Raw genomic sequence first — 23,412 nt, 5'->3', positions numbered from 1 at the left:
CCCCACAGATCTTCCTGGCTTCCTTCACCTCCTTGATGCTCTTTAGATCAAGCCCACAGCCACCTTCTTGGCCAGTTCAGGGATGTTTGTCATGCATTATCAATGTAAGCCTCTGTGGCAAAATGGTACTTTCAGTATGCTATTAAGAAGGCTCACATTTTAAATCAACAAAATAATGATATTTTATTGATCCAATTACAGTTTTTCAGCTTTGCTACAGTAATGGACCTGAAACTGCTCCTGTGTTTTCCATCAGTTGCCCCAGGGGAATATATGCGACCTTGGGAAGGATCAAGGATTCCTGTTCATACAGCAAGTATCTATCTAAGCCCAAGAGTACTCAGGTTTTCAGGCCATTTTCTGCCTGGGCCTCTGCTGTAAATGGCTGTTGCATTTGTTCACTAACTAAAGATACAATATTCCCAGCAGTCCTTGTAATGAGAAGTCTATAGGAATGATCTCTTGAAAGCTCTCCAACTCCTTCAAAGTGTAAGCAAATTGAAAAGCTCTATTTGCAAGATCAGAAATAAAATGAAAACCTCACTTTGGCTGTCTAAAAATAAAGCCACATAAAACAAAGACCTTGCTGAATAGCAAACTCTTAAATTAAATACAATTTCTTTTGCCATAATAAACGTTTCAGATTCTGAAGTTGAATATATAATTAATTCCACTGGTTAAGCTGCAGGAACTTAGGAAGAACAGCTCTTCTTACAGACCTGAACTGCTTACTGCTCTCTCAGAAAAAAACCCCAAACCAACCTGCTGAAGAAACACACTCTGGGATGTTTTTTAAGCCTTTTCTTGTTCATTACCAAGATCTGAATTTCTGCCTTCACTAGATTAATGACAGATTGTTTCTGTGGCCTTAATAGAAACCTGAAGCTCCAACCAGCTTTTAGAACTTAACCTAGTGGGCCAGATCCTTGGCTGCCATTCTGGCTGCTTCTGGCTACTTGGGAGGAATTTGGAGAATGTATAGAGTGCTTAAATGGCAGCTCCAAATTACAGGTTTGTTTCAAATAAATAGTGAACTACATTTAAGAAATTATTGTTGTAACATGGAAAAAACCCTCTGAACTGAAGAGTTTCCAAGCTATTCATCATTTCCCTAGTATCTCGCCTTATGGAAATTCTCCAAGTCCTATGATACTCATCTTGTAAACAATTATTTTCTTTCCTTAGCTCCTATAATAAAATTCATGCTTGGTATTTTTTTTTTTTTAATCTCAGCATGGATCTTGCATCCTTATGTCATTAAAATACCACAAACCCAACATTTTTTCACTAAATAATAAATTTATGGCACAGTGAGAACAGATACTTTGGCCAAATGCTTGTTTTCAGAATATACTATTAGGAAAAAAATTACATAGGATAGGAAGAGTATGTTTAATTTTTTAATGTCTATGTATATGTGGATAAGGAACCTGGCAGAGATACCCCTGTAAATACTCAAAATCAGCAGACTTCTCTGGGGTTTCAGTACTGCTGATTGCGTTATTTATGCAGATATATACAAAATTATGCACAACTTGCACATTATATTTTTGTTAAAGGGAACTAAAAAATCTGCCACCCTTCTGAATACCTTTTAAGGTACCTTTCCTTCACTGACCTGAGAAGAGATTCATTCTTGCTTCACTGTAAATTTGCTGGTCTAAATTGAAATATCCTCCAGTCTTTTCGTACTGCTGCACATAATGTTTCCCCAGAGAGGAGCTTACAGAGTAAATGCTTTGTACTTGCTCACAGGTCTCAAATACTCCCTTTGCTGCTGCCTCTGTGCCATGAATTTAGTGTCTCTGTGCAAGGTACAGCTGCCTCACCCAGAAGAAAAATACCCTCGTAGATGGACTTACACGTCCACATTGCACACACACACGCGCACAGAGTCATTCACATTCCTTTAGGGAAGAGTTGGCAGGTTTTAACTCTCCCTACAACACCGCAGCTCTGGATCCTTGTTCCAGAAACTCTGGAGCTTTAAAGAAACGTTTGCGGAGGTATTTTGTATGCGTGTCTTCTCAGTATCAAAATAGGATTTAGATGCTTTAGACCCAAGCTACACACTACCTTTTATAGTGAAGCTCTACTTGCACTACAAACTGACACATTCAGTGCTTCAAATGCTTAAAGCACTGTGCAGATGTTAATTTAACTCATTACTTCTCTCACCACCACTTCGTTTAATAGAAAGGAATAACAGCAAAATGACACAGCTTGCCTAAAGCAAGTAATCACTGGCAAAGCCTAGACCAGAAGCAAGAGTGAAGTTACAAAAGCTTTGGTGATGCATATACATTTGGAAAGGTTTTTAAATGAAAAAAAACCAAAGTTGGCAAATGGCAAGTTTCGGTTCTAGTTCCAATAACTAGCATTTCTTCATTGGCCACTATTACTTCAGCTATAAATATTTTAGAAAAGGCAATCTTAGGGATAAACCAAATCTAAACACGTTTTCCACTTGCCCCCCAAATTCCAGCACACAAATGCTGTATTTATTTCAACAGCATTTTTAGTGTTGCTTTCAGAATTAATTCCAAACACTGGGAAATCAAACACATTTGCAGTATATCACAGAATTCTCTCCTGATTTCCAGTACAATTCAGGTGGCCTGGTGACCCCTCATTTTGTGTCCATTTGTGGTCTCTGACGATGCGGTTTCATGCTATCTGAGCTGAGAAGCTTGCCCTTATTTGGGACAGGAATTACACCAAGGTCAAAGAATCCAGGCAGCTGTTTACTGTTACATTTTATCTTCATCACAAAGCTTTTTGCTTTGTGTTCTCAACCCTGCCCGTCTATCTGTGCAGGAACTATAGTGTTATTCTTACTTCCTGGTGGTGCTGGGCTTGGTGTGCGTGGTGCTCCCTTCGCAGCACGTATCAACATCTCCTTAAAGTCTCAACATCTCAACGCTTTGGCCAACTCTACCCACGTCTAGATGTCCCTAGGAGCTGCTGCCGCTTCCAGTGACCTCCACTGTCAGTGATTCTCCTCTCTCTGCTTCCACGCTCCGTCTCTCGGAAAAAATCCCTGTGGATTCAGGGTGACGCACAGTGATGGCTGGTTTAAGAGAGCCAACCACGGGTGCACGGATAACGGCTTCATTTAGTTCGCCCCCAACTTAACCGTTTAACACTGGCTCTGGTATGCTTGATCTGTGCCTAAGGAAGTAGCTGACTGCTATGAAGCCATTCACGCCATAGCAGACGGCTGCTAAAGAGCGGGCCCGTTCCTGTACGTTTTGTGCTAAGCACGGCTGTTATTCCGTCCCGGCGAGGCCGCCTGCTGCGGAGCGCCTGCGGGAGCCGCCGCCTCACGCCACCGTCCCCTCAGGGAGCGCCGTTCCCGCGCTGAACTCCCGCCGCCCCAGCGCGGCGGCGCTCCCCCGCCGGCAGCCACTCTCGCCTTGGCCCTGGCCCTGGCCCTGGCCCTGGCGAGGGAGGCTGATGCTGCGGGGGCGCGGAGCGCCCCGGAGGCCGGGGCCAGGTGCGGGTCCGCTACCGCCGCCCCAGCCGCGACCCCGCGCAGGCGCGCTGCCCCCCTCCACCCCTCCCGCACGCGGACAGGGCCGCTGTGACGCCGCGGGACGGGGGGGGGGGAGGAGGGGTTGGGGCGTGGCGCGAAGAGCCCCTCGCGGTGGCCCCCCGCCACCACGGCCGCGAGCGCCCGGTCGCGCGCTTCCTGCCGGCCGCACGCGCGCGCGCGCGCGCACGAGAGCCGGCTGTCCCCCTCAGCCCCCCCCCCCCTTCCCCCGGACGGTGTGTGACGTCAGGCGGCCGCCGAGGCGCGGGGCGCAGGTGCATCCGTTTCCTCAGGGCCAGGGGCGCCTCCCGCCGCCGCCGTGCCCGGGGCGCAACGCCCAGTGCCGGTCCGGTCCCCGCCCGCAGTGTGAGAGTCGCTCGTTGCGGTGGCCCCGACGGGTACGGGAAAAGAGCCGCGACGGGGCGGCCGCGGCCGGCGTCGCTAGGGGGAGGCACGGCACCGGGAGACCGAACTGAGGCGCGGCGGCCCCGCGGGCGGGCGGGCGGGCGGTCGGTCGCCGCGGGGCGGGTGGTGGAGGGAGCGGAAGGCGGAGGCACCCCTCGGCCAGCGGCGTCGCGCTCGCCACCCCGGTTTTGCTTTCCGTTTCGGGGCCACCTTCCCCGGCGGGCTTGAGGGAGAGGCTTATTGGTGTGCCTGTGTGTCCCCCCAGAGGGCGAGGGGAGGGAGAAGACCCAAGACCTGCGCGGGGAGGACGCGCCAGCTGGCGGAGAGGAGGGCGTGGAGGCAGCCCCGTCACGGGAGGAGGAGGAGGCGGCGACGAGGAGGAGGAGAAGCCGGCGCGGAGCCTCGCCTCGCCTCGCGGCGCCTCGCAGCCCCTCCGCCGTTACCACCTCGCCGTCGCTGGCCGCCGGAGATACCGACGGCCGCCCGTCCTCATGATGGCTTCAACCGCCACCTGCACCCGGTTCAGCGACGAGTACCAGCTCTTCGAGGAGCTCGGGAAGTAAGGACGGAACCCGCCGGACGAGTCCCGCCGCTGTGGGGACGGCGTGGGGCAGCCAGCTAGGGGCGGGACGGGGGGGAAGGCGCCTTTGGCTGTGAGGGCTCGGTGCGTGATCCCCGCTCGGGGGATGCCGCGGCCGGGGGCCGCGTTACTGGTGCTGAAAGCCAGTCGGGGTGCCCCACTGCGGGGCCACGCCGCTGGGAGCGCCTCGGCTCCAGCGTTTCCACACACACTCTCCCCCACCGACAGCGGCCGGGCATTATGTGCCCGGGGTGGGGGACCCGGCCGGTGAGGGGTGCCCCCTGGCGTCGGGGCGCGAGGTGGCCGGGGCCGGCGGTTCTCTCAGCCGCGATCGCCATGTTGGCGGCCCGGCGGGAGCGGGCGGGCGGGCGCCGGTGTCACCGGGGATAAGGTGTGGGGGGGGAACGGTGCCGGGGCTAGCGCTGCTCAGTCCCCGCGGTGTGTACCGGTCTGGAGGTAGCGAAAAGGTGCCTTGTCCCCTGCCCAGCAGGCAGCCCGGGGTGGGTTTGGTCATACGGCTTGCACCCGCGTTTCTGACGGGAGTAATCTTCAGTCTGAAAGCATGTATTTTTTTATACATTTTTTTTTATTTTTTAATTTTGCCAACATCACACCTCACGCTGAAACCCGTTAAAACCCTTGCGCCGGTAATGGCAGTGAACCGGTTCAGTTGAACTGACACTTTGTCCGCTTCTTGGTTTCCAGAGGGGCATTCTCCGTCGTGAGGAGGTGTATGAAAATCACCACAGGACAAGAGTACGCTGCCAAGATTATCAACACCAAAAAGCTTTCAGCTAGGGGTGGGTATATTTTAACCTAGTGTTTACAGTGTCTTCTCTCATTTTTTTGCATTCTTGTGGTAAGCATTAAAAAAAGTAATAAAAATAGCTAAACGATTTAATACATTTCTTAATACATTTTTATTTTCTTGGGTTTTGGTTGGTGGGGGTTTTTTCCTATGTTAAATGTTTCGTGGATTGACTGTGGAGGTCTGAGGTGGCTGTAAAGCATTTCAAGAAAATATGTACAGGTACTAAAAGAATTTCAAATTCTTCATATTTTTTTTCATCTAAATAACATTGAATGTCAGCTTGCAAGCATTTTGCAAGCCGATTTTTCTTTGGAGGTTGGGAACTAATGTTTCCACTATAGCTTTTATTTTAAATATTATGTATTACTGAATTATCTGTTGCCATTGCATTTAAACATGAAGAAGGCCTATCTGACTAAGAGTACATGAGATAAAGTGTACTTTTACCTCATGCTAACCTTCATTATGAGAAGAAGATTTATGTTAAAGAAGGAAATTATAATTTTATGAATCAGCCACTTGTGAAGCAAGTCATTCTGATGAAGTGGTGAACTGTTTTGCTGTTACAACCCAGCAGTAACACCTGCTGTACAGCTTGTTTATATTGTCATTGTGATGTGTGTATTTCCTGGATATTTCAGTCTCGGGGCATATGATACATTTGAGGTAAACATACACGTACTGTGACAGCAAGCCTTAATGGTGATGTGTCAAGTGCTTGTTAAGTCCAAGTCAGCATCTGTGAGAATGTTGGGGATTATGGATTGTTCTCCATTAACATTATCTATGTTTTGATGTGAATTTGTGGTGTGGTGAAGAATGTGGAAGTGAATAAGCAAATAGTGTCGGAGTGTAAACCTGCTTTCCTTCTGATGCAGAGGAATTGCTGCAGGTAAATGGCAGTTTGAACTAATACGTTACATTTAAATATAAAATATTACATGTGATAGCATATTCTGGTAATATGCTGCTCATAAAGATGTTCCAGCATTGTGTCATACTTTTATTTTCAGCTGATGAAAGTTGTGTGAAAATGTAATTTTTACCTTTTGTCAAATTTTAGTCTTTGTACTCTCAGTGCAAGATTTGTTTTCCTTTATTTTTCAAAAGTGCTTAAATTTAAAATACTCCTTTGCAGAATTACGGATTTAAAGGCAGAGGGGCTAAGAAAATAGTAATACACAGATAAAATATTTCCACAAGTTTGCTAAAAACAGGTCTTCCTTTTTTCTTTTGTCAGCACAAAAATGTGGTCTGTTGAATTTTGATGTTTAAAATAAACCACCACATTCCGTGTGATTTCATAGGTCTAAGTACCTTTCGACGTGAGAAGTTGTAGGGAGATCAGCATCAGGTCACTTCTGTGCTGTGGGTTTTATGTCTGATGGGATAAGTCTTGGAATGCTAGGCTAAATTTATAAACTAATAAGTATACTATATATTTCAAGCTTTAATTTTTGTACTACTTCGTGCAGGCAGGACCTGTGGTCCATCAGTGAATGGAAGCGTATTTGGGAGAAGATGGCTTTTAAGATGGCATGAGGCAAAATTCACACAGAGATTTTTCTACAGGTTTAGCACGTAATCGTGTAAAGGAGGGGGTTACACTTTAAAGCTGCACCATGAAACACTTTCTTATCAGAACGTGTATGATGCCACATCCATGAAGGGAGTGCATTTCCATCTCTATTTTCAGAGATCCCATAAATCTCTGAGGTTTTTTATTTGTTTGGGGCTTTTTTGTGGTGGTTGTTTCATTTTTTAGCTTTTTGAAATCTACTGATCAGCTTTTGAAAAGCAAGCTTCTTGGAGAAATCTTCAGATTTTTATTAGGCAATTCTTTAATTGCAGAAATTGCGCTTGTGGTGCAAAACCTAAGCACTAAAAAGTCTCAAACTGTGATGCTTTCCTCTTACTGGTAATAGGTATACAGCCTATAAGTATGATACTGGTCTTCAAATCTAAATTACAAGTTTCGTAGTACTTGCATCTGACTGAACACCAGTTCACTTTTGTGTTTTGTACTTACTTGAAATACCAATTATAATGTCAATCTAAAGGAGTGTTTGGTTTGCCTCAGCTGTGAACAGAGTTAAGAGGTTCTTGGCTTCAAAATGCATGTCCCTTGTACAGTGCCTTACTCTCTGGAAGTCTTTTAATCACAATGTCGAATTTGGGCCTTCTTGCTTGCAAGATTGAAGAAGAGCAGGTTCAGTGAAGGAACTTGACATGGAGGAGTCAAGACTCTAAAGACCAAATAAAACTTCCTTAGGGTAGCTTTGAAAGTAAGAGTTATGTAAGTGGTTTCAGCCCAGTCGTGACAGTCCTCCTCTCTCCATCCCTCCCTCACCTCAGTCCTTGGAGATTTATCCGAATGCTTACTTTAGTAGTCCTGAACTGAGGACCTGATCTGGTCACAGACTTATGCCAGTGAAGGTGTGTTCTCATCTGTTCCCTTGTATAGTTACAGGGAAATTTCACACCAATTGTCTGTGTGCTGACACGGGCTTTGGTTTTAAGTTGGAGGGGAAAAGAAGATGTGCCTCTGTTCTAGCACAAGTAACATTTGTGCTTCTAAGTTGATGATCAGTTATTTACATCTGCTGTGCTCTTATTTACAAATTGTAGGCAAGAATGTTATAAATACTATATGTTGCAAATGTTTAAGGTTTTAAATACTTGACTTGAGGTGGCAATTCCTAATCCGCGTTTTTCTGATTTTAGTAATAGAAATAATAAACATTTGTAGTTTAAATCTCCTCATGTCACTACAACAAAAATGCTATTGTTTATGAGAATAACATATTCTTTTCTTAAAGTACTCTTAAGGTGCACTTAAGTTCTGAGCTTTGACTTGGCATTTAATACTTTAAAAAGTATTAAATTGATCTTAGAATATCAGCAGCTGGTTTTGTATCAACAGAGTATGTTCTAGATAAGCTTGCGCGATGTGATTGTCCTCCCAATTTTTACAGAGAGGGGAAAAAAATTTAAGTAACATACCCCTCTAGAGTTGAGCACAACAGTGAGCAAGCATGCAGAAAACTAAGCATAAAATGAAGAACGTATGTTTACTGGCTCTTGGTTCTGTATCATTTCATCCGATGAAGTTGTTGGGATTTTCTTATTACTCAGTTTATAAAGTATGCTGTTTCGGGCTCTTCTGTCTTGTTTTTCTTGCAGTTGAAAGCAGTGTAGATAAAAGTGAACTTCTCTGAGGTGACTTTTCCCTTGTCTGTTCCAAATACCAAATAATTAACAAATCATCTTTTTCTTTTTATCATTATCTGTACTCCTTTTATCTTCTCTTTTGAGATGCTTCTGGCTTTGATCCAAATGGATTTCATACAAAAAGATCTAATATTCTTAACAGGTTTGGTCCTCATTTTCTGACTGAAAAAAAGAAATTAAATAGATGAGTGTTTGCTTCTCTGATAATTCTTGAAAAGATCAATTACTAATAAGTTTTCACTGGGTTTAACTTTTGCCAGTAACTCATATTGACATTTTCTCTGGAGTGGCCAAAACCACTGTGCCTTTGATAGTAATTTGATGGCATCTGGGAGAGAAGGATGATATTCCAGTACATTTTCTTTTCTAGGGCTGTTGTAAACACTGCCTAGACACACCTCTCCTGGCCCATAGATTGCTGCAGCAGAAATATAAACTGCTTTGTTCATGGGCATAAGTATTGTTAAGAGTAATGTAAGAATCAGCTGGAGGTCTCCACTTCTTTGTGAAAAAGCTCTTGTGAGCTTTCAGGGACGAGCCATTCCATTAGCTTCAGTGAGCTTTTGAGCTTTAAGCCTCGAAGGCTTCACTGGTTATTTATCTTCCTTCTCAGAAGGAAATTTCCCAAACCTTTTTTTCAGCATCTTCCTTTTCTTCAAAGAAGAGAGGGTTTCCTCTGAGCGTGTGACTGCTGATGCAATGCATAGCCAGAGGTGACTACAGTCATTGTGCTTCCCTGCAACAAGCTGTGATGGGTGAGGAGGCTGGAAACCCCACCCTTTCAGAACTGTGTTTTAGTGGCATTATTGAGTAATCTTGCTATGGGAAGAGTATATTTCAGTATCTAAAGCTGTCCAAGTGGAGCACCTCATGATCCCTAAAGTGATTTAAAATACATTAGGGAGATGAATGAAATGTGAAGCATATAGGGAAGTATTTTTCAGTACTATTTTTCATGACACAAACATTTCTATTGTGTCACTAGACCAACGTTTAGTCAGGTAGCCTGTGTCAGTTGGTGCCAGATGTTTTACAGGAAGACAAGGCTTCCTGTACGCCACACGAGGAGAGAATAGTTCTTCCTAATCCAGCTAAAGATCTTGATCTCTGAAGCACACATTTACTTGTGCAAGTACACTTGTACTTTTAATGCTAATTTCTGTTCTTACGTACACATGAAATTATTCCCACACGTAGAGTACTATCCTTAAGGGCATTTAGATGCCAGCAAAGCAGACATTGAAACTCATTGTGAGGAGTGTTAATTGGTAGTAATTTCTTCTTGATTTAAATGAGATTTTAAATGAATTTTCCTGGCAGTTCATAGTTAAGTTATCTATAGCAAATATCATATAATTTTGATAATCATAGAATCATAGAATAGTTAGGGTTGGAAAGGACCTTAAGATCATCTAGTTCCAACCCCCTGCCATGGGCAGGGATGCCTCACACTAGACCATGTCGCCCAAGGCTCTGTCCAACCTGGCCTTCAACACTGCCAGGGATGGGGCATTCACCACTTCCTTGGGCAAACTGTGCCAGTGCCTCCCCACCCTCATAGTAAAGAACTTCTTCCTTATAGGTAACCTGAACTTCTCCTTGTGAAGTGTGAACCATTTACCCCTTGTCCTATTGCTGCAGTCCTTGATGAAGAGCCCCTCTCCGGCATCCTTGTAGGCCCCCTTCAGATACTGGAAGGCTGCTCTGAGGTCTCCACGCAGCTTCTCTTCTCCAGGCTGAACAGCCCCAACTTTGTCAGCCTGTCTTCATATGGGAGGTGCTCCATCCCCCGATCATCCTCCTGGCCTCCTCCAGCTTGCTCCAACAGCTCCATGTCCTTTTTATGTTGAGGACACCAGAACTGCACACAGTGCTCCAAGTGGGGTCTCACGAGAGCAGAGTAGAGGGGCAGGATCACCTCCTTCGACCTGCTGGTTATGCTTCTTTTGATGCAGCCCAGTTATTAATCACGCATCAGGTTAGAAATGATTTGAGTGTATCTGGCCCTCTTAGGAGCTTCCTGTTTTCCCTCATTGTGTTTCACCACTGCTTTGGCCTGTATCCCTTCTCCGCTTTCAGAGCTCTTCCACTGAAGTGTTAACAACAAAGCGGTTCTTGGGGACTTACTTAGCTACTGCTTTCCTGGTGTCTTCTGTCAGAAGTTGTGAATTCTGGCACCAGTATGTGCTTCTGTTCTATGTGTTCACCTACTGCAAACTAAAGGCTTGACGGCACATCTGAACAGCTCCACTTTGAGAATTGCTTCTGTTGGGAGAGAAGAAAGAGCTAGACACAGGGGAAAATATGAGCTGATTACCTTTATGCGCTGTTTGCATCTGCATTCTGATACTGAAATATGGATGTGTTCTCTTCCTCCTGGTCCGAGGGAGGTTGTGTTCCCTGCTAATGTTTTACTACTTAGGTCCAAATCATGCTTCCAATGAAAGCTTTCCGTTAAATATGGAAAGAAGGAAACAAGCACAATGGTAAATACTTAACCTTTATTGTAGATTGGTTCTGTCTGTTTGCACATAATACTGTACACAAAAAACACTGTTTTATATCTATGGCGATCTGAAACTACAGGTCAGCTGAGGTATTTCGGTGACTTCTGTCCTCCTTGACAGCAGGGTAGAAATACACTTGTTCCTGGAAGAACTGAGACTGAATTTCTGAGGGTTTGCTCCGCACCTAATTTCAAAAGCTTTCTCAGTCTTAAAACCTAAGTAAAATAAAAATACTGTTATTATGTGAAAGTCCTGCCATATGTAGGTTTCTAACCTACTAAAACCAAATACTAGCAATTACTTATTCAGTTTGTCTGGTTATAATTAGTGGTATGTGAAGTCATCTCTGGGTTTGTTTTTTGTTAATCTTTTTAAATTATATATTTTTTTTTTATGGTGGCCATTTTGGCTTGCTTAGAAGACAGGAGAAGGCTGGTTTTTTATTTTATTACATTTTATATAATTGCAAAGTGCGTGATCTGAGAGATTTAAATAAAAGTTAGCTAAATATTTTGCTTTACAAATGTAAATGCTGCCAAAATAGTGCTTTTCATGCATCTGTCCTTCATTTGACCTCCTGAGAAATGTAGGCTAGGGTATTTCATATGTCAGGGTCCAGCTTCCACCTTTGTAAACATTTATTGCACATTTGTCAAATGCTTTGCAAGGATATTGTGTGGATTTTTGTAAAGATTATGTGAAAAACATGACTTGCTCTGTTCATTGAAAAAGGTTAATAGAGAACAAAACCCTAACTTAAAGATGTTAGTTCCTTTAATTCCTCATTAAAAATAACTATGCCTTGAATTTGAAGAAACATCTGCTATGCTTTGGAGAGACACAGAAATCCAATCTGTCTGTTTGTTCCTTGTGTGTATTGAGCTCTGTATATATCTTTGTGTGCATGTTTGTGCAAACAACTCCTCTGTTTAATCCTAGTATTATGAGAAATGTCTTGTGTATGGTATCAGAGTGGAGAATTTGAATGACATGGTTTAGCATTTTCTTCCAGGGCAGACAGTTGCGCTGTAATCCAGTGTCAGTTTCTAGGTTGTAGTTGCCTTGTTCTGAAATGCAGTTTCAGTTGTTTGAATTAGAAAACTCTCTTTAAAGCTTTGCAGCCCTGTTAATTCCTGTTGCATCTGATTGGGTGTATTCTGCTGAACTGAGAGTTTACTTAATTTCTCTTGAATCTGTTGCTTCTATAGGTGCCCCTGGATAGAAGCATTAGCTGTAGCTGAGAGTCAAAAAAGCTGGGGAGGGAGAGTTTATGCAAATTTGCAAATACATCTTATTCCTGATTTAGTTTTCATTCTAGTCCAGGGCATGTTTAGTTGAAATTGAGAAGCATAAATTGTGCTGCAGCATGTATTTATTTTTTGTAATTGTGTTTTTAAGTCCAGAGAATGATAGTTAATATGCTGAGCAAGCTATTGCAGATAAGTCTGTGCAACTGTTGGTTTAAGCTGATTGTGTTTGATGGAAGGGAACTTTGCGTACCTGGGGATTTGAGGTAACTTCTATTACATTAATTCCTGACCTTCTGTAGGTAGTAGGTATTTCACAGGAAACTTGGAGAGTAAAACCTGCAGGCTTGATTTAAAAAGCAACCTCCCAAACCTCTCAAAAGTAACGAAGTAGATTTTATTAAATAATGGAAATGTGATGCTGTAGATATTTGCTGGCCAGGATGAAACATTTTGTCTTGTGATAGGAGGCTTTTCTTATTATTCTTATCACTAACCCAGAATTTGTACACTGCTACAACAAGTTAACATCCTGGTGATGCTTTCCAAGAGACCTGTCTGGCATCCATAAAGCCAGAATAAATTTGTGTTTTGGCAGTCACTTTCACCTTGAATGTAGAGCATGCTTTTTGAAGAAGCTCAGATTGGTCATGTGGTTTCTTTTGCTCACTTACAGCCGAGTCAGTCAACTGGGTTGTCAGTTGGGCAGCCTCTCCCCCCACCCTGAATGTGCTGGGCAGGGAGTTGACTCTTGTAATTGTGCGTCAATTTTTGCTCTGCTAACACACAGCTGGCAGTGCTGTGGAAAGCAAAAGCATGGCTATGGTTACATTCCACTGCATGTAGAACTTGGCCTTAAACCAGTCTTTAGTCAGAGGTTATTACTTGCAGAATTAAAAACTTCAGAATCTGATCTGTAAGTAAAAAAAATAAATAAAAATGGTATGAACTGCATGTTTGCTGAGTGAACATGTGCATGTTGACAGATGTAAGATATATAGAAGAATAGAATATACCAAACCCCTGATGGTAAAGTTAGTTGATGGTTGTTAGGTGTGTGGTCTGCAGGCAAGTACAGAGCCCTTCTGAACAACTCGTCCAGCCCTATGGCCTGCAGCTAGCAGCTGTCCTTACCTGTGAAACAGGTACCTTGAACCTTACCTGTGAACAGTGTACCTTGGCCAACAAGGGAGATGAGCAAACCTCAGTCTAAGTGGAGAGGATAACACACCTCTGCTGTAAAGTTTCATCATCTCAGCACGTGAGAAAGAGAGAAACAGAAATGTACAGCATCAAAGCTCATGTTTGTGGCAAGCAATCTACTGCATGTGTTTTCAGAACTTTGTTCCTGATTTAATTGTAGTCAGGAAGCGCTTGCTTGTAAATTTTCCACAATGTGAATGCAAGTGTTGCAGCAACAGTCACGTTGCATATTCATGTTGCTGCATGAACAGATGGGGTTCCTACATAATATCCATATTTGACAATCTGATGGGATTTGCCAAGCCTAAGCTTTCATTTATATTTTAACCTCTTGGAGAGATAGGTTTGTGATTTAATCAGTCAAGGGAGGCCTTGAAGTTATTTGTATTGCATAGCAGATTTTGAGCTAGCGCTTAGGCATGATTTTGGTTTGGGAGACTTCTTGTAGGAATGGTTTTAATAGGCTATTGCTTATTAGAATAAGTGGTCACCTAATTCAGAGATTTCCCTTGAACCCTTCCTCATTTGGCTGATTTTATTCCTATCCTTCAGTTAGTGAAGATGTGTTGTATATTCAGTTGAAACATCATGTAACATGGACAGAGTTTTGTTGCTGTGGTACTGCCTTGCAGGGCGGATTTTGTACTGTAGAGCAGATGACCTTTGGTTTCCCTTGGGGCAGCTCCAGGTGCTGCTGAACTTTGGTTACTAAAACTCTTAAGGACATGTTTTCCACCTTTTTTCATGGAAAGATATCGTAAATACTAAGTGTTTGCAAAATGCAGTTAAATTTCAGTGTAGAATGCGATCTTCAAACCCTAAATTTTTTGTTATTTATGAAACACTAGAGCTATGAAAATCTAAAGCTTACTTTGGTGCTTTTTATACTGTATATACTGCTTTTAAAATTACAAAAAATGAAACTCGGGTATAAGGTAGATTGCTTAAGGTTAGCTTTCTTTATACAGCATAGGCAGCTATGAAATTGTGGTTAGGGTTGCACTGGTATATGCTCATGGGACTAAATGCCCTGCTGATCATGGCATAAAAACCCCCCTTTTGCGGAGCTTTTTAGTATCATCACCCCAAAGGGGGGGGAGGGAAGGGGAAGAAAAGGTTTGCTGTCAGATTTCTGCATCTTTCCATGGTGCTTTTGCTGATATTCATCATTTATACTTACTAAGTTTAGCATGTTAAAAACATTTCTGGTTGCTTAGTCTTTCAGTTAAATCCTCCCAGTAGTCTTTTAATACCGGAGAAGTGTAAGATTTATAAGATGATGTGTACTGGTGCTGGATGGAAGAGCTTCTAAAACCCAGTGACATTGCTTTGTACCTATAGCACTTTATGGTATTTCATAGCAGTTGCATTTTCATTTTTGAGGGGAAGGAAGGAAGGGAAAAAAGGTCACTGGTATAGCACTCTGTGCGTGTGTGCGTGTTATGTGCAGAAAAAGATGCAGCAGAGCTTGGCAGAGCTTGTGTGTACCCAGCGAGCTTGTTTGCTGTAGGAGAATGTTTCATACTAAAAGACTTATTAACTAAAGTAATTTTACTTGTAATGAGGGCAAGAATTAGTGTCTTTAAATTTTTGTTTATTTGTGGTTAATGTGATTTATCTATCTAAATTTAGTAATAAATTGCTTTCAATGCCATGTTAATCAAAACATGCAATGAGATTAGTTTTCCCAGAGTAGAAGAAGGTGCTAATGTGTGGTCCATCCACCCTCCTAGGAGATGTGTGTTAATATTACAGAAGTTATGGGGACCAGATCAACGGTGCAGCTCACCTTGCATACTTAATGGTGGTAAGTTCAGCATATCTCGGGGATGGTTTTAGGAAACCTGAAGTAAGGGGACTCATGAGTTAGTGTATTTCAAATCTATAATAGAAGGTGGGGGTTTTTAACTCTCAAAATGGTGAGGTTTAATGTTCTGTCCAAGTTTTTTACATTAGTTTTGTTTTGGTCACAGGACATTCTTGTACCCATGTAAATTTCACAGGGGTGTTACATGTCAACAAAGCTTGTACTCATTACAGCACAAAATGGTTGAAAAAGCATTGCTTTGTCCTTTAAGTAGGATCAATTTCCCTCCATCCCCTTTAAATAGGATTGATGCCTCTCCCTCCCCAACTATCTTGCTTAGATAGTTCTGAATGGTAGCAATTGGTCATATACCAATACTTGAAAGTTGAGTTTAGTCAGCTTTTTCTATTGTTGTTGCTTAGTGGTCTGTTCTTCGTTTTCCTCTTTCATGTGACAGATTCAGTCTAGGTAAAACTGATGCGTTCTGCTTTCAAATCACATTTATCCACTGTCAGACTTGTACAGAATGAGAGACTATTTGAGCATCTGTCATCTGGGGTTGGCCTTCAGTGGAAAATTGGAGATAAAATGTATCCAAGGTGAAGTTGAGTCCTTCAACAAAGGCAACAATCTCATTTGGTAATTGCGCTCTATTTTAAAATTAACTGTGGAGGTGAGGGGCTTAGTTCCTTTTGCTTTACTGAAGAGAGAGTTTAGAACTGCACTCTTTTACTTTGATTTTTCTGATCTACAGCCCGGATTTATTCATGAACAGTGTTTGCTGTCTGTTCCTAGGTTGTCCTTCAGAGAATTCTTCATCTTTCATCCGTGTGTTTATGAAGGACAATCTTTTTTCCATTATTTTTTTTTTTTTTAACAGCTGTCTTCCTTTAGCCTCTTTCTGTATGATAGACTTGCCATTATTACGGCCATTCTTCCTTATGTATGCTCTAAGCTAATTTATGTGTTACATATGGATGTTTGAAATAGGGGATTGGAATTGACCAGGAAAAACAAAATCAGGTGAGACCTCATGAGTGGCTTTAGTAAACACCTGTATCTGCATGAGAGGATCTTGTCTGGTAAATTCCAATATTTCTTTACAGATTGATTCCCCTGATTCTGAGACTGATACTGAAGGAATGTCTTTAGTAAGTTCATTTCAGCTTTCCCTTTCATCACTACATTTCCTGTCACCCCTTTTACCAGTTTCCTACGAATTTCAAAGCTAGTTTGGTAATCTCCATTTTTACTAATCCCCAGATGTCTCATTTTCTTTGCTTCTGCACGTTAAACAATGGATCCTTGCAGTAGGCATTGATTCCTGCCTGGAAAACTCTGACAGAGTAATGTTTTAGAGGACTTACTGTACCCAACCATTAACTGATATGCATAGATGTAGATAGATGCTTTGTTGGTTTTTTTTTTCCTTCTTTTTTTTGTGTTTGATATTGGTTTTGTTTTGGTTTGGGATTTTTTTTGGCACAGTTTCTCAAGATCACATGTATTGGAGACCAAAGACAAAAACCCGGTTCTTTCCATCACAGAGGTGTTGTTCAGTTCATGACATAATAGCTTTCTACAGCCTGCCATTAGTCTCGCCTCTGTGCAAGGTTGAGTAGAAACTGCTGTGAAAAATAGCTCCATGAAATGAAGCTAAATTAGGAATAGTGTTTGTCGAGTGTTGACTTTTGTTTCTGCAACCACAGATGCTCATCTGTTCAACAAAATGCCTAAAAACCACTCAACCCAACTGTGCAAATGTACTTACAGCAGCTTAGTTCTTGATTGTTTAAAGAAAAGTTGCATTGATTCACACACTAAATAAGCTGAAACACTTTAAAAATGTTGCTAATTGTTGTTGACTGGTTTGGTCAATAAAATACGTGAAAAGGCCTAACTAGCTCAATATGGATTTTGAGTTTTCCTCTGAGTGCATTTCCTGGCATTTTATTTTTTTTTCCCCTGGCAGAGGTCACTTCCCTTCATGTTTCTCAAACCCTAGTTTATAGGAAATGGATGTTTCATAAAGGTGTGAGAGTGGACAGTAGATACTTCCTGAACAGGGAAAATGCATCAGCTTCTGGTTACGTGAATTGTGCTGCATGCAGTTCTCTTGACTAGTTTGGAGTTTTAGCATTTTGTGGGGAAATTCTGGCAGTTACCAGTGATTGCATGGGTCTGAGGGGTTGTGTAAGAGGGCTCAGGTGTTGCTTTTCTCTGGTATGCATGCTGGTGCTCCATGGAGTAGACCGTTAGAGCTTTCCCTGTGAGAGGGCCTAGCAACCGTGGTGAGTGAGGCACCTCACTGCCCTCAGCTTTCTGTGGGAGCTGGGTGCTTGATGTCAGTTCCAATTCCATGGTAAAGTGCATCCAAAGCTTCTGGAAATAAGGGCTAAGTAGATGGGTTTAAGATCTTGAACTTGGTGAACTTGTTTTGGAACAGAAAAGTTAATTATATCAAGTCTCCACAATCTGATCTTGAAAAGGAGGCGATTTTACATCAATCAGCAGTGGCTTTGTGTTTAGCAATACAGGTAAATGTGACAACTAACATAGTGAATTTTGCTAATGGGTGTAAGCATTCGTGAGATCAGTGCTTGGGGTTTGTGTCTGTCACATTTACTATCCTACACAGAAAATAGTAATTTTTATTAAAAACTATATAAAACAGGTTTTTAAGCAAAAGTATTTATTACTAGTGAACCAGACAGCTTCATCTAAAGCCACATGGTGTTTGGCATAACCTTGTTTTGTTAAAATGTTTGAGTAGTGTTTTATAAAAATGGGAGGTATGGTTTCAAATGAAGGGAGTATTAAGCTTCCTTGGCCTTGTAAATATTCAGGTTGCTTGACTGATATAACTTTCTAAAGTAGATGTGTGTCCCTTGACGTTGGGTTTGTTGCTTAATAAATTTTAATGATCAATCAAAAACTGATGCTAGACAGATTAAAAATCAAAGCAACAAACGAAGCTCCTATTATTTTTAGTACAGTGTTTCGATAATTTGTTGAGATTTTTCCTGCCCCCTCCCTGTCCTGGATCATCCTCATTTGGAAGGAGGAAGGGAAGGAGGTCTTCAGTAAATAATAGAATTCTACAATCATTCCAGATTAATACTAATATTATCAGACTTCAGCAGCAAAGGTCAATTGAATTAGGTGCATATTCTTTACATCTCTTAAATATTCAGCAGACCATGCAAATTCTATACACAAAATAGGATTATGGGACTGCGAACTATATACCAAATATAATGATCTATGTACCTAATGCTACAATCACATTCCTTGCAAAAACCTTAGCAACACATCAAAGCTCAGATATCTGAAGTTGACCCACCTGAATCTGTATTTCATAGCACAGTTACTGAACAATCTCAGCTGTGATTGGAAAAAAAATCTCTTTAATTATATTACATGAATGCATTTTCAGTGTGAGAATGACATATGCAACAGCTATCTGAATTACTCCAAGTGGCTTCAAAATAAGAGGTAAAAACCCCAACAGTTGTCTTATTAAGCAGAGATTGTCAACTCCTTTGGGAGTTTTACTACTCCCCAAAAAACCCAGAAGGTTTTTATGACATCACGAGATGTAGCTGTATAAAATTATCCATGTGAATTTGGGGAATTTGCAGACTAAATCTGCTTCTGGGCTTGCATGCTGGGATGAACAGAATGCAAGCATATGCATTTTGATGTTTCGTATATTTGAAGGATTCCCCCGCCCCTCCATGTTCTTAACATACTGTTTATTTCTTTGCCAAGAGAAGAGTGTATGAAGGAACCATCAAAGAAACTGTGCATATAGACTTCGTCTGAGAACCTCAGTAGATGATGTTTAAGCTCACATACTTTATTTTACAACTGTGGCAGATTTAACTGCATACAGTCAGGAAATTCCACTGGTGGGCAATAATTTTCTTCAACTGCTGTAACCTGGTCATGTTTAGTCTAGTACCTGTATCCCTAGCGACTTCTGGTGAGATAACAGAAGGATATGGATAGTTTCAGAGTCTGTGCTCTTCATATATCCTTCTCATGCATACTTACTCCACCAGTTTTGTTAGGTATTAAACAGCTTCTGGTTTCAGGACCGTTGTTCTCAAGTCTGATCCTTGAGGCAGTGTATAAAATGGGTCTCTGAGTTTAGCATGTGTAGGTTTGGTGTGCTTTTTGTTTGCTTTGGTGGGGTTTGTGGGGTTTTTTGGATTGAAGTTGTTACATCATGTCTGTGAGATGGGGCCCTTATAACCTCATTACAAGGTAATCAGATTGTTTTAAACACTGTCTCACATACTGTTCCATTTGTTCGAAATGTGCTTGTTTTCCTTTATTGTGTAAATAGCAGAATAAAAGTTCTTGTAGTTAAAATGTTAGAAAAATCCTCTTTTAAAATTCATGCTTACTTGAATTGAATCTGCTTTGGATATATCTCAATTCTGAGATTCTGAGTTTTGACCAAAATAATTTCATGTACAGCATTTAAGCACCTTAAATGGGCAGCCAGTACCCCTGCAAGCTCTACACTTACCCAGAACTCTCTGTGAAACTACACATGTGTTTGAGCTTAGATTTGCTGTGGTTTTATATTATGCGCTTGATCTTTGAACTCAAGTCTGCTCTGATACCACAAACATACCCTTCACGTGTGGTAGTGTATTCTGAAGGCTGCTCTTCTGTCACAGTAACATTTGCCCATTCCTACCAGAAAACCATGCTGCTTTAACTTTAGTTCAGCTTTCTGAATTTCAGTTTGAACTTATCTATAAAAATGTAAAAACAATACGTGAGGTGCCAGCTGGGATCTCTCGGTGTACCAGGGGCTCTTCCATTTTGTGAGTGTGGACTACCTGCCATATAAGAGGAGAAGAGGTTGTAGAGGAAAGGAAGCATTGGCATGGATAATAGTCAACAAGAGAGAAAACCTCATGCTTATTTTTAAAGGATTAAGAATTTGGAGTGAGGAGAACTGGTTATCTTATCTGGAAGGTGTGATGTTCATTAACCTGTTTATTGTTGGTAGTTTTGCCTTTTCAAGAAATGAAAATAATATGCTGGCATCCCATTATCCTGTCATTCTAATATAAGGGCTGAAGAAAAACGCATGAAGAGAACATGTCTGCTGCTAATGAAGTATTCAGTAGTCAACTATTAAAGGTTTGTCTTGAATGATTTTATATCCAAATATAAAGCAGAGTAAGACTTTGCAATACAGTAACATTGTGTGCTTACAGCGATACCTTTACCTCATTATCGTGAGAAGATTCTTCATATTTTCATGAGACTTTCTATGAAACAACTGAAAAAACGGCCCACCACTACTTCAGCCTGATTTGCATTAAATAAATGGATGCTCAGTGGTGGATTGTTGAGTGACAAGCACTGCAGATGCACTTGAAGTTTTCCTTAATGACTAAGCTTTCTTGCCTAATATAAAAATGAAGGGCTGCGCAGGAGGGAGCAATGTTGTCAAACCTGTCATCGAGTTCTCAGAGTTGGTTTGAATACTTGTAATGTTCTTCCTTTTATTGGCTTGGAAATTTGCAAAGGTTGATTATAAAAGGGGAAAAGGAATGTTTAAAAATGTTGGAAAAAACTAGCTTTAGAGTTACGTGTGCAAAGGCCTAAATAGGTGCGTTTTTATTGCCTGCTGATAGCGTTTGGTTGAAACAGACTTTCGTCAGCTTGGACTTTTATCTTTTTTGAGGATGGGGGAAATAAATTATTGAAGAATCTACAGTCCTTTGAGAGTGTTTGGATGGTGAACTAAAAAATTGATTCAGAAAATCTTCTATTCGTTTGTTTGGTGTGAGGCTGTTGTCATTATCTGAATGTCACTGGTTTTTGTTATCGTCAAGAAAAGGAAAAAACCCTACCCCACTAATAAAGGAGTCTAAAATAGAAGCTTTTAGTGTTTTAACAAATGACAAACAGCAATCCTTGTAGCATTTTGGTGACAACAGGTTGAAAAGTAAAAAAAAAAAACCCAAAAAAACCCAAACCAAACTCAAAACAAACAAACAAAAAGAAAGAGAAAGCACAATTTTCTTGAGGTTTTATGTCTTCCTCTGCTGCAGAAGTGGTAGTTAGAAAGTTAAAGTGTGCAACAGCTCAGCAAGAACTTCTTTTAATGTCCTAATAATCATCCATGGAAAATCCTGGAAAGCTTTGGGCATACAGCAAGGTGGAGATCTGGGAAGAATCCGTGATGGACTCCCCTTTATCTGATCTTTGTGTTACAAGCTTTGGCATAATCCCCCACGTCAGAGCCAAAGGGTAGGGCAGCATCGTTTGGTCCTGCAGTGACAGCCTTTTGCTGCACTCGTCACCAGTGTCATGACCAACACTTAGGATGGCACTTCTCTTGTACTCTTGTGGTGGGCTGTGTTTGATGAGATCATAATGATACATAATTCTTCCTCTGAATTCTGTTTTTCTGATTTGTTGTCTCAGCAGGATTAACTTTAAAGAATAGTTCATGGAACTGTTGGATTTATACAATTGTACAGTGTCACGGACAGATGGGGAGGCAATGCTACTAAAATGACAGATGTCTCTCTTGTGCCCTCTGCCAAAGAAATTAGAATAAAAGACCAAGTATTTCCTTTCACTTTTGATTTCTGATGTGTCTTTTTGGAAATAGTATGTTGTACTTTCACTCTTGTGTACTTCTTCAATGGCTCCCCTTGAACATCAAGAGCTAAATCAGGAACCAGTAAATTGCCCTGGGAAGACCATAAAAATTCACAATATAGAGGGTTGATTTCAGAATTGTCTTTTGTCTTTTAAAAATTAGCATGTGATTGAAATGATGTCAATAATTCTGTTTGTAACACTGCATCCAGTGTGAAACCAAGCGTAGGATTCTGAGAGTGATCCCTTTGCCAGCCTCGGCTGAATCCAAGGAGAGTTGAAATTGGTCAGAGCATGTGGATGAAAACTGTACCGTAATATTGACAGGTGACAGTCAGTAAAACTGCAATTTCCGTTCCTTTCTATAAAAATGTCACTTGTACATTTTTAGAATTTGGAATGGCGTTACACAGTAAGCGACCACTAGAAGTAGTCTTGTCAGTGCTTTATCCTCATTAACACTGGAGCCGATAGGAAAATTGCGGAGTATGTCACAAACATTTCATGTATGTATAGCAGAACTGCCACTCATCCAGGCAATGTCAAGCCAAATAAAGATCACTTGAACTTGTCCAATTAGTAGAACATATTCGCTGCTTGTAGTAAATGGGCTATGGAAAGATTTTTCAGACAGTCTGTTCAAAACTCCTTTCCATTCTCTTTCTTCTAGTTCTTCTTTGCAGCCGGTGCTAAGTACTGTTTGCCTTGCTGCTCCTTCTCCAGTGAATATGGGGGTGGGTTGTGTATGTCTTCATGTAAAATTCTCGGTCTCTTTCTTGCCTCTCCTTTTTGGATATAGAGAGGGGGAAGTGCTTTGCAGGTGGCACTGGGAAACAGGCTGAGAGATTTTAGACACTTGTGCAGGGTGTAACAGAAAAACAAGATAAGCGTGTTTGGCACCTTGCTTGTACTCTGCCTGACTACTGCAGCTTCTGCAGCTTCAGGTCTAATCGTGTTAAGGGGCTTCTTCAGTGATATGGTGATATTTTCACTTGCTGCTGATATGGCACAAACACAGGCTTCACTTAGAAACACCACTACACAAAATTCATCAAAGACGTGAAAGGGCTGAGGTGTAGTAAAGAATGTTTTGAATTAGCCTGAGTTTTAACAACACGCAGACGGGAAATGTAGGCTTCTATTTTAAGATGTTTCAAACTCATGTGATCAAAAAGTCTTTATCTTCAGAAATGAACTACCTTTGGTGTCCATGTAATACTGTGTTAACCTGTGTTACTTCTTGGTCTTCATTTTCATGTGCCATAGTAAAACATTCTTTAATTGGAATAATTTTATGCCATTAATTGACTAAAAATAGCCTAAAGCAATACTCAGCATCTTAAGACTCAAAGGATGAAATGCTTTGATCAATATTAAAAACTCAGTGGAAAAAAGTAGGAGTAACTGATATTGAAAACACTAAGGGTTTGGGTTTTTTTACTGGGAGGAA

The 23,412-nt window shown here is 41.6% G+C and overlaps 1 protein-coding gene across 13 annotated transcripts in view; it reads left to right on the top strand.

Moving 5' to 3' along the window:
• Positions 1–3,778: 3,778 nt before the first annotated feature.
• CAMK2D (calcium/calmodulin dependent protein kinase II delta) overlaps positions 3,779–23,412 on the top strand; it is a 152,338-nt gene continuing 132,704 nt past the window's right edge. For 11 of the 13 annotated variants that reach the window (XM_030479988.1, XM_030479986.1, XM_030479984.1 and 8 more), the window contains exons 1-3: positions 3,779–3,930; positions 4,203–4,496; positions 5,223–5,317. In XM_030479988.1, coding sequence (XP_030335848.1) covers positions 4,429–4,496; positions 5,223–5,317 — 163 coding nt within the window. In that variant the 5' untranslated portion in view covers positions 3,779–3,930; positions 4,203–4,428. Of the gene's footprint in view, positions 3,931–4,061; positions 4,497–5,222; positions 5,318–23,412 lie in introns of those variants that run through there. The other 2 variants (XM_032919822.1, XM_030479987.1) reach the window with 2 other exon arrangements.

The sequence above is a fragment of the Strigops habroptila genome, chromosome 3 (genome assembly GCF_004027225.2).
Source record: "Strigops habroptila isolate Jane chromosome 3, bStrHab1.2.pri, whole genome shotgun sequence".
Classification (NCBI taxonomy): domain Eukaryota; kingdom Metazoa; phylum Chordata; class Aves; order Psittaciformes; family Psittacidae; genus Strigops; species Strigops habroptila.
The sequence above is the reverse complement of the archived record's forward strand: the minus strand, read 5'-3'. Positions and strand labels throughout refer to the sequence as shown.